At 45.0% G+C, this 12150-nt stretch overlaps 1 protein-coding gene across 1 annotated transcript in view; it reads right to left on the bottom strand.

The window, feature by feature from the left end:
* CLNK (cytokine dependent hematopoietic cell linker) overlaps positions 1–12150 on the bottom strand; it is a 165628-nt gene that overhangs the window by 48312 nt on the left and 105166 nt on the right. The window contains exon 8 of the mRNA XM_019453524.2: positions 9144–9189. Coding sequence (XP_019309069.2) covers positions 9144–9189 — 46 coding nt within the window. The remainder of the gene's footprint in view (positions 1–9143; positions 9190–12150) is intronic.

The following is a 12150-nucleotide window of genomic DNA, read 5'->3' as shown; positions in this document are numbered from 1 at the left end:
CCTAGAAAGGCATCACTATACAGGTTTTCTCCTGTGTTATCTTCTAGGAGAGGTTTATGGTTTTGATTTTTCTGTTTACTTATTTTTGAGAGGGAGAGAGAGAGTGAGCACAGGAGTGGGGGAGGTGCAGAGAGTGAGAGGGAGACGGACGATCCAAAATAGCTTCCGGGCTGACAGCAGGGAGCCTGAAACGGGGCTCGAACTCATGGACCGTGAGATCCTGGCCTGAGCTGAAGTGTCCGGGACGCTCAACCGACTGAGCCACCCAGGCACCCCTATAGTTTTGATTTTTAATTTAGGTCTCTGATCCTTTTTTGAGTTAATTTTTGTAAAGGGTTTAAGGTCTGTGTCTAGTTGATGGTGATGATGGTGATTTTGCCCGAGGACGTCCAGGTGTTCGAGCACTATTTGTTGGAAAGACAATCTTTGCTTCCTCAGATTGTCACAGATGAGCTGACGATATGTGGGCCAGTTTCTGGGCTCTCCATCCTGTTCCACTGATCCATTTGTGTATTCTTTCACTAATGCTGCACTGTCCTGATTCCTGGAGCCTTACAGTACATCCAGAAGTAGGATAGTGTCAACCCTCCAAGAATTTCTCTCATACATTTTTTTTTTTTATCAGAGATCTGGTTGTTAGACGTTTACCACTGCTCGTGGCACTGCTATTAATTAGCTGAGTGACTTAATACAAATTGTTTGGCCTCTCTGGGCTTTGGTATCCTTATCTGTGACTTAAACGTGGGGGGGGGGGGACAAAGATATGTAGGATCCAAGAATGTGTTTCTTTAAATTTTCTTTTGAATGTTTATTTTTTATTTCTGAGAGAGAGAGAGAGAGACAGAGCGTAAGCAGGGGAGGGGCAGAGAGAAGGAGACACAGAATCCAAAGCAGGCTCCAGGCTCTGAGCTGTCAGCACAGAGCCTGATGCGGGGATCAAACCCACGAACTGTGAGATCATGACCTGAGCTGAAGTCGGACTCCCAACCGACTGAGCCACCCAGGTGTCCCCCAAGAATGTGTTTCTTTTTCTTTTTCTTTTTTTTTAAATTTTTTTAAATGTTTATTTATTTTTGAGACAGGGAGAGACAGAACATGAACGGGGGAGGGGCAGAGAGAGAGGGAGACACAGAATCTGAAACAGGCTCCAGGCTCTGAGCTGTCAGCACAGAGCCTGATGCGGGGCTCGAACTCCCGGACCCCGAGATCATGACCTGAGCCGAAGTCGGATGCTTAACCGACTGAGCCACCCAGGCACCCCCCCAAGAATGTGTTTCTTGATGGAAGGGACAATGACACAACAGCGTGGCAACAAACGGTATCTTTGAAATCATTCAGGTTGGGATCTAATCCCTCCTTTGCCACTTACTGAGTGACCTTGGGCAAATTATTCAAATGCTGTGGGCCTCGGGTTCTCTACATGTCTGTAGAACGCAGCTCATGAAGCAGAGTTCCTTGGATGTGGTCAGAATTACCCCTTAATAATAAAAGTAACCATTCTTTTATTATTAGATAAAATAATGCTTGTTTTTCACTTAGCTGCCATTCGACTTGTGTCAAATAGATACCATTTATCCCCTTTATCTATGAAATATGATCATGAAGATCAACGCTTCGGAAATAGACCAGGAGTGTAACGTTCTGTCATTAGAGAAATAGGCTCTGGGCAAAACTGGATGAAACCTGGCCTCAGTCACAGTACTTATTATGTCTAGGAGTCTTATGATACATGAGCGTGAACCATTAGGATTGCAAGTCCTGGTGATTAATTATGGAAGAGGCTGAAGAAGCAACTTGTGATGCAAGTGGCTAATGCATATTTGACGAGGCCTGTTTGAGAAACCTCTCCCAGTTCGTTGAAACGTTCAGAAATTAGTTCTAATAGCAAATTACTGACACCATTCCCTGGGCTGGGCAGGGAGACGTTAAGGTTGGCAAAACCGCCGATACGAGAGGGATGTAACTTCTTTAACCACTGCTCAAATGAGACCAGAAAGGACAATTTTTAAGAGCGTGTGCATCAACAGGCCCTTGAACGTGGGTTTTGACAATTGCATGTTGGGGTTGGTGGTGGATGTGGGATAGAAGCACCTTGCCAAAACAGGCCTGGAGAGAGGTCTTCTCTGTTGACCTGGGGGTCTCAGGGAATGGAGGGAGGGATGTCAGACAGGGCATGTGGGGGATTAAGTCTTCAGGGGATGAGGTGGGCAGCGGGGGTGGGTGGGTTTATGTGTATTAACAACACCCATAGATTCACAAAATGCTGGAGACCATTGTGTTCTGCTAATTCTACCGATGGGATATTGAGGCCCAGGGAGGGACTGTCATTTGCTGAGATTTAGAAACAGAGAGAGGGGCACCTGGGTGGCTCAGTCGGTTAAGTGTCCGACTTTGGCTCAGGTCATGATCTCGCGGTTCGTGGGTTTGAGCCCCGCGTCGGGTCTGTGCTGACAGCTCAGAGCCTGGAGCTTGCTTCCGATTCTGTGTCTCCCTCTCTCTCTGTCCCTACCCCCGCCCCCCCCCCATGCTTTGTCTCTCTCTCTCAAAAATAAATAAACATTAAAAAAAAAATTTAGAAGCAGAGAGAGAGATGGGGCCAGAAGCAAGCAAGCCAGGACTCTCGACTCGCCTCTCCATAAGCCCCCACCTGGTGGGAGCGTGCAACTGAGGGTCACAGGCTCCTTTCTGTGCTGACAGCTCTGTGGTCCAGTGACACCTGGCAATGCTGATTTAATGCCCTATAAAAATGGGCTAAATTTTAGACTTAATAAATATTGACTATACATCCACTATGTGCCCAGCACGGTGCTAGGTGTGTGATTTAATAAACTTTGATCTCTGTGATTGAGGAGACTAGCCTGTTTTTGTATTCACCTACGATATTTATTTTGTAGGCTAAACACGAGCCTGGATGCAATATGTGATGGTTTTAGCTTAGGGTCAGGAAGACACCCAGGGAGAAAGGCGGAGTCAGAGGGAGCCCAGAACCCTGCGAATCAGTTCGGTGCAGTAGCCCTTTGTGGAGGGTCCACCGCGGGTCAATGCCTGTGCTCTAGATTTTTCCCTGGTTCTCACCTTTCAAACAGACAGATGTCTTATGATGTAGCTGGCATTTCCTCCGTTTTATAGAAATGGGGAAGAACGTGGAGAGGTTACGTTCCTTGGAGTTTTCTTATTTGGAAAACGATTAGGATGTGAATCCAGGGCTCTGTGTCCCCAGGACCCACATTTAGGCAACCACGTTTCAGCTACTTCTGAGCATCAAAACTCATGTTTAATTTGCCCTGAGGTCTCTGTCTCCCTCCTCAGTCCAGTGTCCCTTGCTCCCTGGAGACACGATTCTTCCCCCCGGGGCAGAATTAAGGATGCACTCTGTTGAGTTCCCAGAACACTTAGTGTTGGCTGCGCCAGACTGTTGGGCTCCTCATGGTCTGAGGTCTTATGCTATTCAGTGCCCTGGAACAAGTAATTTTAAACAAAGTGACCTTCTACTGTGGCAGTTTACACACAGTGTTGTGACTCCCTTGTTTTCAATTCCTTTATTTGTGGCTGCCTTATATTTCTCTCTCAGAAAACTGTATTTGTTAAAACAAACACTTATCAGCTGCCCTTCCTTTCCTCCTAACCTTATTATTTTCTGTGTGTGATGGGGAGATAAAACATTTTCCTGTAGTCCCATTACTGAGGGATTTTTATAAGATTTATAACATTTGTAACAAATTTATAATATCAACTGTGAACTGAGCATCGAATCAATCAATGCTTCCGTTGCTTTTGATCCATGGGTTGTGTCTGAAATAAATTTAAATCTAAAACGATAGGAGAATAATCTTAAATTTATTTCTGATCCTCTCTCTGGCCTACGGCTTGTTATTTTTGTTAAAAATACGATCTGCAGGACGCCAAACTCCATCATTTTGGCCATGGTTTGTGTTGCCGTGTTCTGCCACTAGGGGGCAGTATCGCCCATCAATTCGTGTCCAGCACTAAACCTTGCCTAGTTTGGATGAGTGGGATAAAACCGCACAGGAAGGGGTGTTTGCAGAATGGGGTTTGGATACTAGCAAATACAGCAAAATCCTGAAAACATTGCCATAGTTGACAAAACCCTGGGTTCTGGTCTGGACTCTGACCTCTCTGACCTTGACCAAGCCACCTCTCTTGCTAGACTTCCTTGTCTAAAATTAGGGTGTTGAGGATTGCTTGAGTGGCTCAGTCGGTTGAGCGTCCGACTCGTGATCTGTGAGTTCGAACCCCGCGTCGGGCTCTGTGCTGACAGCTGGGAGCCTGGAGCCTGCTTCGGATTCTGTGTCTCGCTCTCTCTCTCCCCCTCCCCTGCTCACACTCTGTCTCTCTCTCAAAAATAAATAAACATTAAAATTTTTTTTTGAAAAATAAAAAAAAATGAGGGAGTTGAACCAGATTAACTCTAAACTCATCTCTGATTCTAATTTCGTTGGCCTCTAAATTCCTCTAAAAGCAAACGAGAAGAAAGGTCTTCTGATGGCATTATGTGGAATTCTATTTTGCCTCTTTGCGACCAAGCTCGTGTTTATGGATATACAAGTGCAGTCACCTGTGAATAATTCTCTTTCTTTTCTTGGATAGCTTATTGTATTTCGTTTCAAATTCATTCTTGCATATGGTATGCTTGTCACCTCAAAGAAAATTGGTTTACAGTCTGTGCTTGGCTCACATCTGAGGCAAAGAGAAATTCACTTTAATGTCCTTTATTCTCGGCATTAAGAAGCTAAACCACACTGTATTCGAACATTATAGCCATCCTACTCAGAAAAGAAGATGTTTTCTCCTGGCTTCGTGGCGAGTGCTAATGGTTCATCAGAAACAAGCTATCCTACTATATACTATAAAAGACTTGCCCCCAAATAAACTTTTACCCATTTTTAGGAATGAAAAAAAAAAAAAATCCAAGCTTCAGGGAAGATAAGGTCTTGAAATCTGACAGTTTCCAGATAATGTCAGAATACGATTGCAAGAAAAATGACATGAGATGTACATTAACATAAATCTATAACTGCTCAACTTGATGAAAAATATCACCATAAAATTCTGTCATTGCTGAACCACCCGATATGTTTTTTCTGTGACATTTTGTGAGAATGAATAAATTATCTGAGAGTGTGTTTGCATCAAAGATACAGAATTTTGCAACAAACACATAAATCATTCAAGCATTCTCCAGCAAGGTGTCTGATCCTAAAACTGGGGGGCATTCACATGAATTTCATCCCTCTGGGCGTTTTGGGGTCCGTAGAGCTCGGTGTGGTAGTGGAGAGCCATCCATTAGGGACGTGAAGGAAAAGAGGATGTGAAGGGAATAACTCTACCTGGAGAAGTTTTCCACGGAATCTCCCCCCTTGTCCCTATACGCCTCAAGTCTGGGAGCTCTGCTTTCCCTGACGTCCTGTATGCAGTCCACGCGGGGGTCTCCTTTCCAAAATTTGTCCTATTTTTGCAGCCACGGTCCCCGTAAGTCAGCCTCCTTTCCCTATAAAATTGACAGCACTGACATAACTCTGAAAGTGATGTCCTTATTGTGTTTTCTTAGAAATCAGTTTGCTTTTCTATTGTGGTCAATTAATATCACATAAAGAAGCATGATCCCCTTTTTTGCTTAGACTCCCAGAAAGCTGAGAGGCAAGCCGGTGGTTTAATTTTAATAGAATGCTGTGGTGTGTACCTGAGGATACTGAATTTTATCTTTTTTTTCAATTTTTGAGAGAGAGAGAGAGAGAGAGAGAGAGCTCGAGGGGGGAGGCGCAAAGAGAGAGAGAAGGGGACAGAGGATCTGAAGCCGGCTGTGTGCTGACGACAGAGAGCCTGATGTGGGGCTCGAACCCACGAACCGGGAGATCATGACCTGAGCCAAAGATGGACGCTCAGCCAATTGGGCCACCCAGGTGCCTCCTGGATTTTATCTTTATCTTCGCGTTATAGACTACCTAGATTTTTCCCTAGGATTTTATTTTTATTAAATTCTTTTTTACTATGTAAGTTTTTGTTAACTACCCCCCAATATCTTTGGGAGCTCAGGCCAAGTATAGATAAATATATGCATGGGTGGTTGCAATAGTGTGATTTAAAAAAAAAATAACGTTTGTTTGAGGGGCGCCTGGGTGGCTCAGTCGGTTAAGCGTCCGACTTCAGCTCAGGTCATGATCTCACGGTTGGTGGGTTTGAGCCCCGCGTCGGGCTCTGTGCTGACAGCTCAGAGCCTGGAGCCTGCTTCCGATTCTGTGTCTCCTTCTCTCTCTGCCCCTCCCCTGCTCACACTCTGTCTCTCTCTGTCTCTCAAAAATAAATAAATATTAAAAAAGAAAAAATAAAAACGTTTGTTTGAGAGAGAGAAAGAGAGTGCATGCACAAGCACTGGGGAGGGGCAGAGAGAGAGGGAGAGAGAGAGAATCCCAAGCAGGCTCAAAACCGTCGGGTGGAGTCCAATGCGGGACTCCATGTCACAAACTATGAGATCACGACCTGAGCCAAAATCAAGAGTCAGACCCTGAACCAACTGAGCCACCACGCACCCCGCAGTATTATGATATTATCATTAGAAATATGTATTTGGTCCTTGTCCCCAGGATTCTGGCACAGAGCGCATAAATCCCTTGGAATTTCCTAAGTTCTGAGAACTCTAGTAAGGTTTCTTTCCTTATGTTAAGGAGGTGACTCTTGGACTGCCCCCGAAGATGGTTCCGGAGGGTAGCCCACCATGTGACTTGAGGGCTGGAACTTTCAGTACCTCCCACGCCCACCGCAGGAAGGGGGGAGGAGACTGAGTCTGAGTTCACTCACCAATGCCTAGTGATTGGTCAGTCATGCCAATGTCATGAAGCCCCCATAAAAAACCGAAAAGGATGGGGTTCCGAGAACTTTTGGGTCGGAGATAAACCCATGGCAGCACCACATGCCCTCCCACATGTCGTATCCTGTACATGTCTTTTATCTGGCTGTCACTGACTCATGTCCCTTTGTTACAGACTGCAATCTACTGAGTAAAATGTTGCTCTGAGTTCCATGAGCCTCTCTAGCAAATTAATGCAACTTAAGAAGGCGGGGGTCATCGGAACCTCCAGTCTATTGCTGGTCTGTGAGGAGCATAGGTGACAACCTGGGCTTGTGACTGGCATCTGAAGTCGGGGTGGTCTCGCAGGCCCGAGCCCCTAACTTGTGGAATCTGATGCTGCCTCTGGGTGGTGGTGCCTCTTGGGTTGAGTCAGAGACCCCACTGGTGCCTGAGAACTGCTTGGTGGCGTGGGGACAAATGCTCCCCGCAACCCACTTGTCGCAATGGAGGTTCAAAGCGTGTTCATAGGCAAACAGACCTGTTGATGTTTGGAATAATGGCCAAAGAAGGTTCTGCCATCACAGAAGTGAAGTTGGATGTCTCTAGTGAACTGTAACCAAGAAAGGAATTTTGAGGTCTATTTCTTTGCTCTCTCCCCAGGACTCATTTCTCAGTAACGCCTATGAAGCGTCTAGTGCAAAGTGGAACGTTTGTATAGCAAATGATTACGGTCTGATCCGGGAGCCCTGTGTGCTCTGGTCCCTTTCTCTGTCAAGAGGTGTGAGAATACTTTGTCCACACAATTCGCCTGCTGTCTCTAGGGACTGAAATACATCAGTTCAAGGAGAAGAGCTCTGAATCAAGTGCTGTGCACGTTGAAGGTCCTGACGTTTTTAAGGACTAAGGAGGCACTGATGTGGAAGCTCTTATGTTGTGGGAGTGTAGGACTGAAAGGCGTCTGTCAGGCTGTGCAGGATGGAGAGGAGAGAAGGACTAGGGAACAGCTATTGTTTCCCGCCTCCGTTAATGCTACTGAATTGGATGGTCATGAAACTTCTGCCCACTTCACATTTTAAAGAGGAGGGTAGTCGGACCCAGAAAGGTTAGGTGACTTACTTAAGGCCACACAGCAAGGGAGGGGCAGAGCCTGTGTTTTTGCTACTTCGGTGGCTCCTTTCCCCACGCTTCCTGTTGTGGGTATTTTCTCTGTGCCCATCCACCCTCTTCCTTCTCTATCCTGCCCACTTCACCTCCATCCTTGGGGACCAACCAGCATCGATCACATGTCGGCTGCCCTGCCCTCTGTTTCTGGTTGGGTTCAGCCATTGGAAAGTCCCCACAGGAATTCAGGGAGAGGGAGGTTGGGCATGTGTTCCTTTAAATTCCCTCCCACGAGGCTCAGTTGGGCCGGTGGTGTCCCTCAGCTGATGGTCACTGCTCCTCTCAAGGTGGTGTTCTTCTTCTGCTTTTCTGTAACTGTCCTCTCATCCCTCTGGGCCTAGGGATGGTGACAATGCCCCTGCGATTAGCCCCAGTTCCCACATCATCCCTATACCCCACGCACCTCAGTCAATAGTTCCTTTGTAAATAAACTTACTTCAATCATCCTCATTTGGGTGTGCCATCTGTTTCCTGTTGGGACCCTAACTGTTACACCTTCCCATGAAAGCGACTGTGATGTTAATAATATGTTAGAGAATATAGCATTAGACACGCAAAAGATGAGTTTGGTACCTCTCAAGTACTGGGAAGTGTAAATCATGGGATTGTCTTCGTTCCCAGTTGGACATTGTGAGAGAAGACAGAGGCATAGGGAAAATGATGAGAGAAGCTATAATGTGTATGATCCAATTAAATTTCTTTGGCTGTTCTCCATGTGTGCTTCCGGCACTGCTGAAATTGATGATTTCCTTTCAGCTTCCTACCTGTGTCTTCATCTCCAAATTGAGTTGCTTTGCCTAAAGCTTTAAAATCTGTTTTCATATGAATTAATCAACGTTTTAAAATTAGATTTCTAGCTTGTGATTTTACTGGGGATATGCTTGGAGAAATAACTTAGTTATATATTTAATGCAACCCATATGTTTCAAGGCAATTCCTTCCTGAGACCGCACAACCACGGAATATGAATTTGCACAATCAATTTCTTCATCAATCAGGTATGGCGGTAAAAAGGCGTCAGGTGGGTGAGGGTCTTTCTGAAATTAGTTATTTCATGAAGGATGGTCCGATGGATCACGTTGTTGAAGCTAACCTGTGACCACCAGCAAAACGCAAGAGGAACTTGGGAGCAAAGAAATATGCTTGTGTTTCAAACTTCGTGACTTGACCTTACCTTTAACATGTTGGCTTCTGGAATCCTTGGAAATTTGTTTGTTCACCTGTAGAAGGCAACATGGCACCATTATCTCTTCAGTTGTGGCTAAGATAGCATCTAATGTGTTGCCAGATGTGTAGATTCCCATAGGGTCAAGGCGTAAGTTCCTGGATTCACCATTCTTAGATATCACCATATGTACAGGGTAATACATGTAAATGCGTGTAAATATGTGTACCGCTGTGCCCGTGACCAGTGTAGTGGCCTCAGGTGGTATCTGGCCTAAAAATACTTGGGTTTGAGATCCAATCCTGCCTCTTGTTGCCGTGAAGCTGTGGAAAGGCATTAGCCTTATTATGAAAGGGATCAAGCAAGCAGATGCGAGCGTGGCTTTGTGTGGATGTCCGTACTGGGATTTCGCCTTCATCATATGCTGGCTGTGAGGACGTGGCAAGTCACTTGACCTTCTGAGCCTCAGTTTCCTCATCTGTGAAATTAAGGTAACCAAAGCACTGATACCTGACGAGGATGGGACGATTACGTGAGACACCCCATGCAATGTGCCCGGAACAGAAGATGGCACCAATAAAAGCTTAATAATTGCTAGCTTTTCAAAGATAGTTAAATAGTTGTTAGCTTTCATTAGTAAAAATTTTAAAGGCTTTGGTGAACCATTAAGGGCTCTACAACAGCTAGACATGAGGGTGAGGAAGGGAAAAGTGAAAATATAATTATGCCCAGTGTTTTGAAAGCCTTGAAGCCCAGGTCAGTAGTGGGGTCTATGATGGTTAATAATATGTGGCAACTTGACAGGGCCACAGGGTGCCCAGATAACTGGTTAAACAGTATTTCCGGGTGTGTCTGTGAAAGTGTTTCCGGATAAGATTACCATTTGAGTCAGCAGACTGAGGCAGATCGCCCTGCCCAATGTGGGTGCACATCAGTTAATCAGTTGGGGCCTGGATAGAATAAAAAGGCAGAAGGAAGGAGAATTTTGTCTTTGTACCTGAGTGTTGAGCTGAGATATTGGTCTTCTGCCCTAGACTGATATTTATATCATTGGTTCTCTTGGTTCTCAGGCCTTGAACTCAGACTAGAACTTATACCACTGGCTTTTCTGGAGCTCTAGCTTTCAGAAGGCAGATAATGGGACTGAGCCTCCATAATCACTACTTTATGTCTAGTCTTTGTCTGTTATCTCTATCTATCTATCTATCTATCTATCTATCTATCTCTATCTCTTCCTTTCTATCATCTATTATCTATCTATCATCTATGTATATCTATCTCTACCTTTCTATCATCTATCTATTATCTATCTATCTATCATCTATCATCTATCTATATCTATCTCTATCTTTCTATCATCTACTTATCATCTATCTATCCATCTATCTATCTATCATGTATCTATATCTATTGCTATCTTTCTATCATCTATCATCTATCTATATCTGTCTCTATCTTTCTATCATCTATCTATCTATCTATCTATCAATCATCATCATCATCTGTCTACTATGTCCTATGTTTCTAGAGGAACCTGACTAATACAGGGTCTTAGTGTTACTTTCTTTTGGCATCAAGTTGAGGTAGCCAAGGTGGATGGGGTGGGGGAAGGCTCATCGAATCCCCTGTTACTTCTTACCCTCTGATATTCAATGTCTACTTTTCCTCCGTGCAACGCTGAACCACAGTATATGCCTGGAAAGTGTGTGGTTCTTCTGCTGCCCAGTGTAGTAAGAGCTGAGTGTCATTTGGGTTTTGCTATCGATATGGCCTCCTTCTCTCCATCATCCATAAGCTTCCTATTCCTTCAGGGTCACCCTGTGGCGGCTCAGGTGCTGAGTGGGTTTTTCAGCGTTGCACCCTCAGCTTTCAATCTCCCCTGCATGCCTGCCTTACAGAGGGGGTCTCTCAATACTTTTGCCCACTTGCCATTGCTAGCCAGGTCATGGGTATGGGAGAGGTTCTCTGTTGTCTCTGTCTTAGGTGGCCCTGCGTGCTTCTGGTCTTAGGGAAGGGGCTTCCTTAGTATTCCTGCAATTTCTCCCTTTGGTGGCCAAATTAATTTTGTGTCTTTGGACATTTCGATCCACTTTGCACGAGACGGTTTCTTTGCCTTGCATCTCCCCCAGCAGTGAGTGCCCTCTGATGGAATTAGTATAGGATTCCAGGGCCAGGAATATTTTCTGCCCCTCCCTAGGGGCTACTCCCATTTTCCTATCAGATAAATATGTATTAGTGCCTACTATAAACCTGCATCGATGCTAGATTATGAGGGAAAAAGAGGAATAAAGGTTCTAAAGGACTCATCCACGCACATAGGTGTGAGTTCACAACATATTATAACGTATTATATCACAGGTTTAATTATAATATGGATTTCCCAACTTCAGCACCATTGAGAGCTGGCGCTGGATAATCCCTTGCTGTGGGTAATTCCTATGTAATGTAGGATGCTTAGCAGATCCCTGTTCTCTACCATTAGATGTCAGTAGCATTCCTCCCGTCTGGACAACCTACCTGTCCCTGGACACTGCCTGGTGTTCCCTAGGGGGCAGAATGGTCCCTGATGAGAACCACTGATGACCATGCAATGTGTCAAATACTGCTGTGCGTTGCTTCCTCCAGAAGGCTTCTCAAAAGCCTCTAGCTGGGCTAAGTGTTGTGGATTCTTTGAACCACACTCACCTCTGTCTTAGCATTTGACATTACGTTGGGAATGTTGGAACTGCCAGTTTGGGCCACTGCCTCCCCCATTAGATGGTGAGCACTGGTTCATGCATCCCCATTGTTGAACACAGTGCTTGGTACACAGCAAATGCTCAATAAATGGAAGCATGAGCAGCGGCTTAGTGGTTTAAGACAGTTGTAGCTAGGAACTGGCCTCTGTCAGGATTATTGAAGATCCCTTTCACAGATAGTTTAATCTTAACATAAATGTGCAGAACTAGTAAGAATTAATTCTTGAGAATGAGGCTATAATGAAAAATGTAATCTGCTTCTCATAAAAACGTGATTA

The sequence above is a fragment of the Panthera pardus genome, unplaced genomic scaffold (assembly GCF_024362965.1).
Source record: "Panthera pardus isolate Hobbes unplaced genomic scaffold, ASM2436296v1 HiC_scaffold_13, whole genome shotgun sequence".
NCBI classification, from domain to species: domain Eukaryota; kingdom Metazoa; phylum Chordata; class Mammalia; order Carnivora; family Felidae; genus Panthera; species Panthera pardus.
The sequence above is the reverse complement of the archived record's forward strand: the minus strand, read 5'-3'. Positions and strand labels throughout refer to the sequence as shown.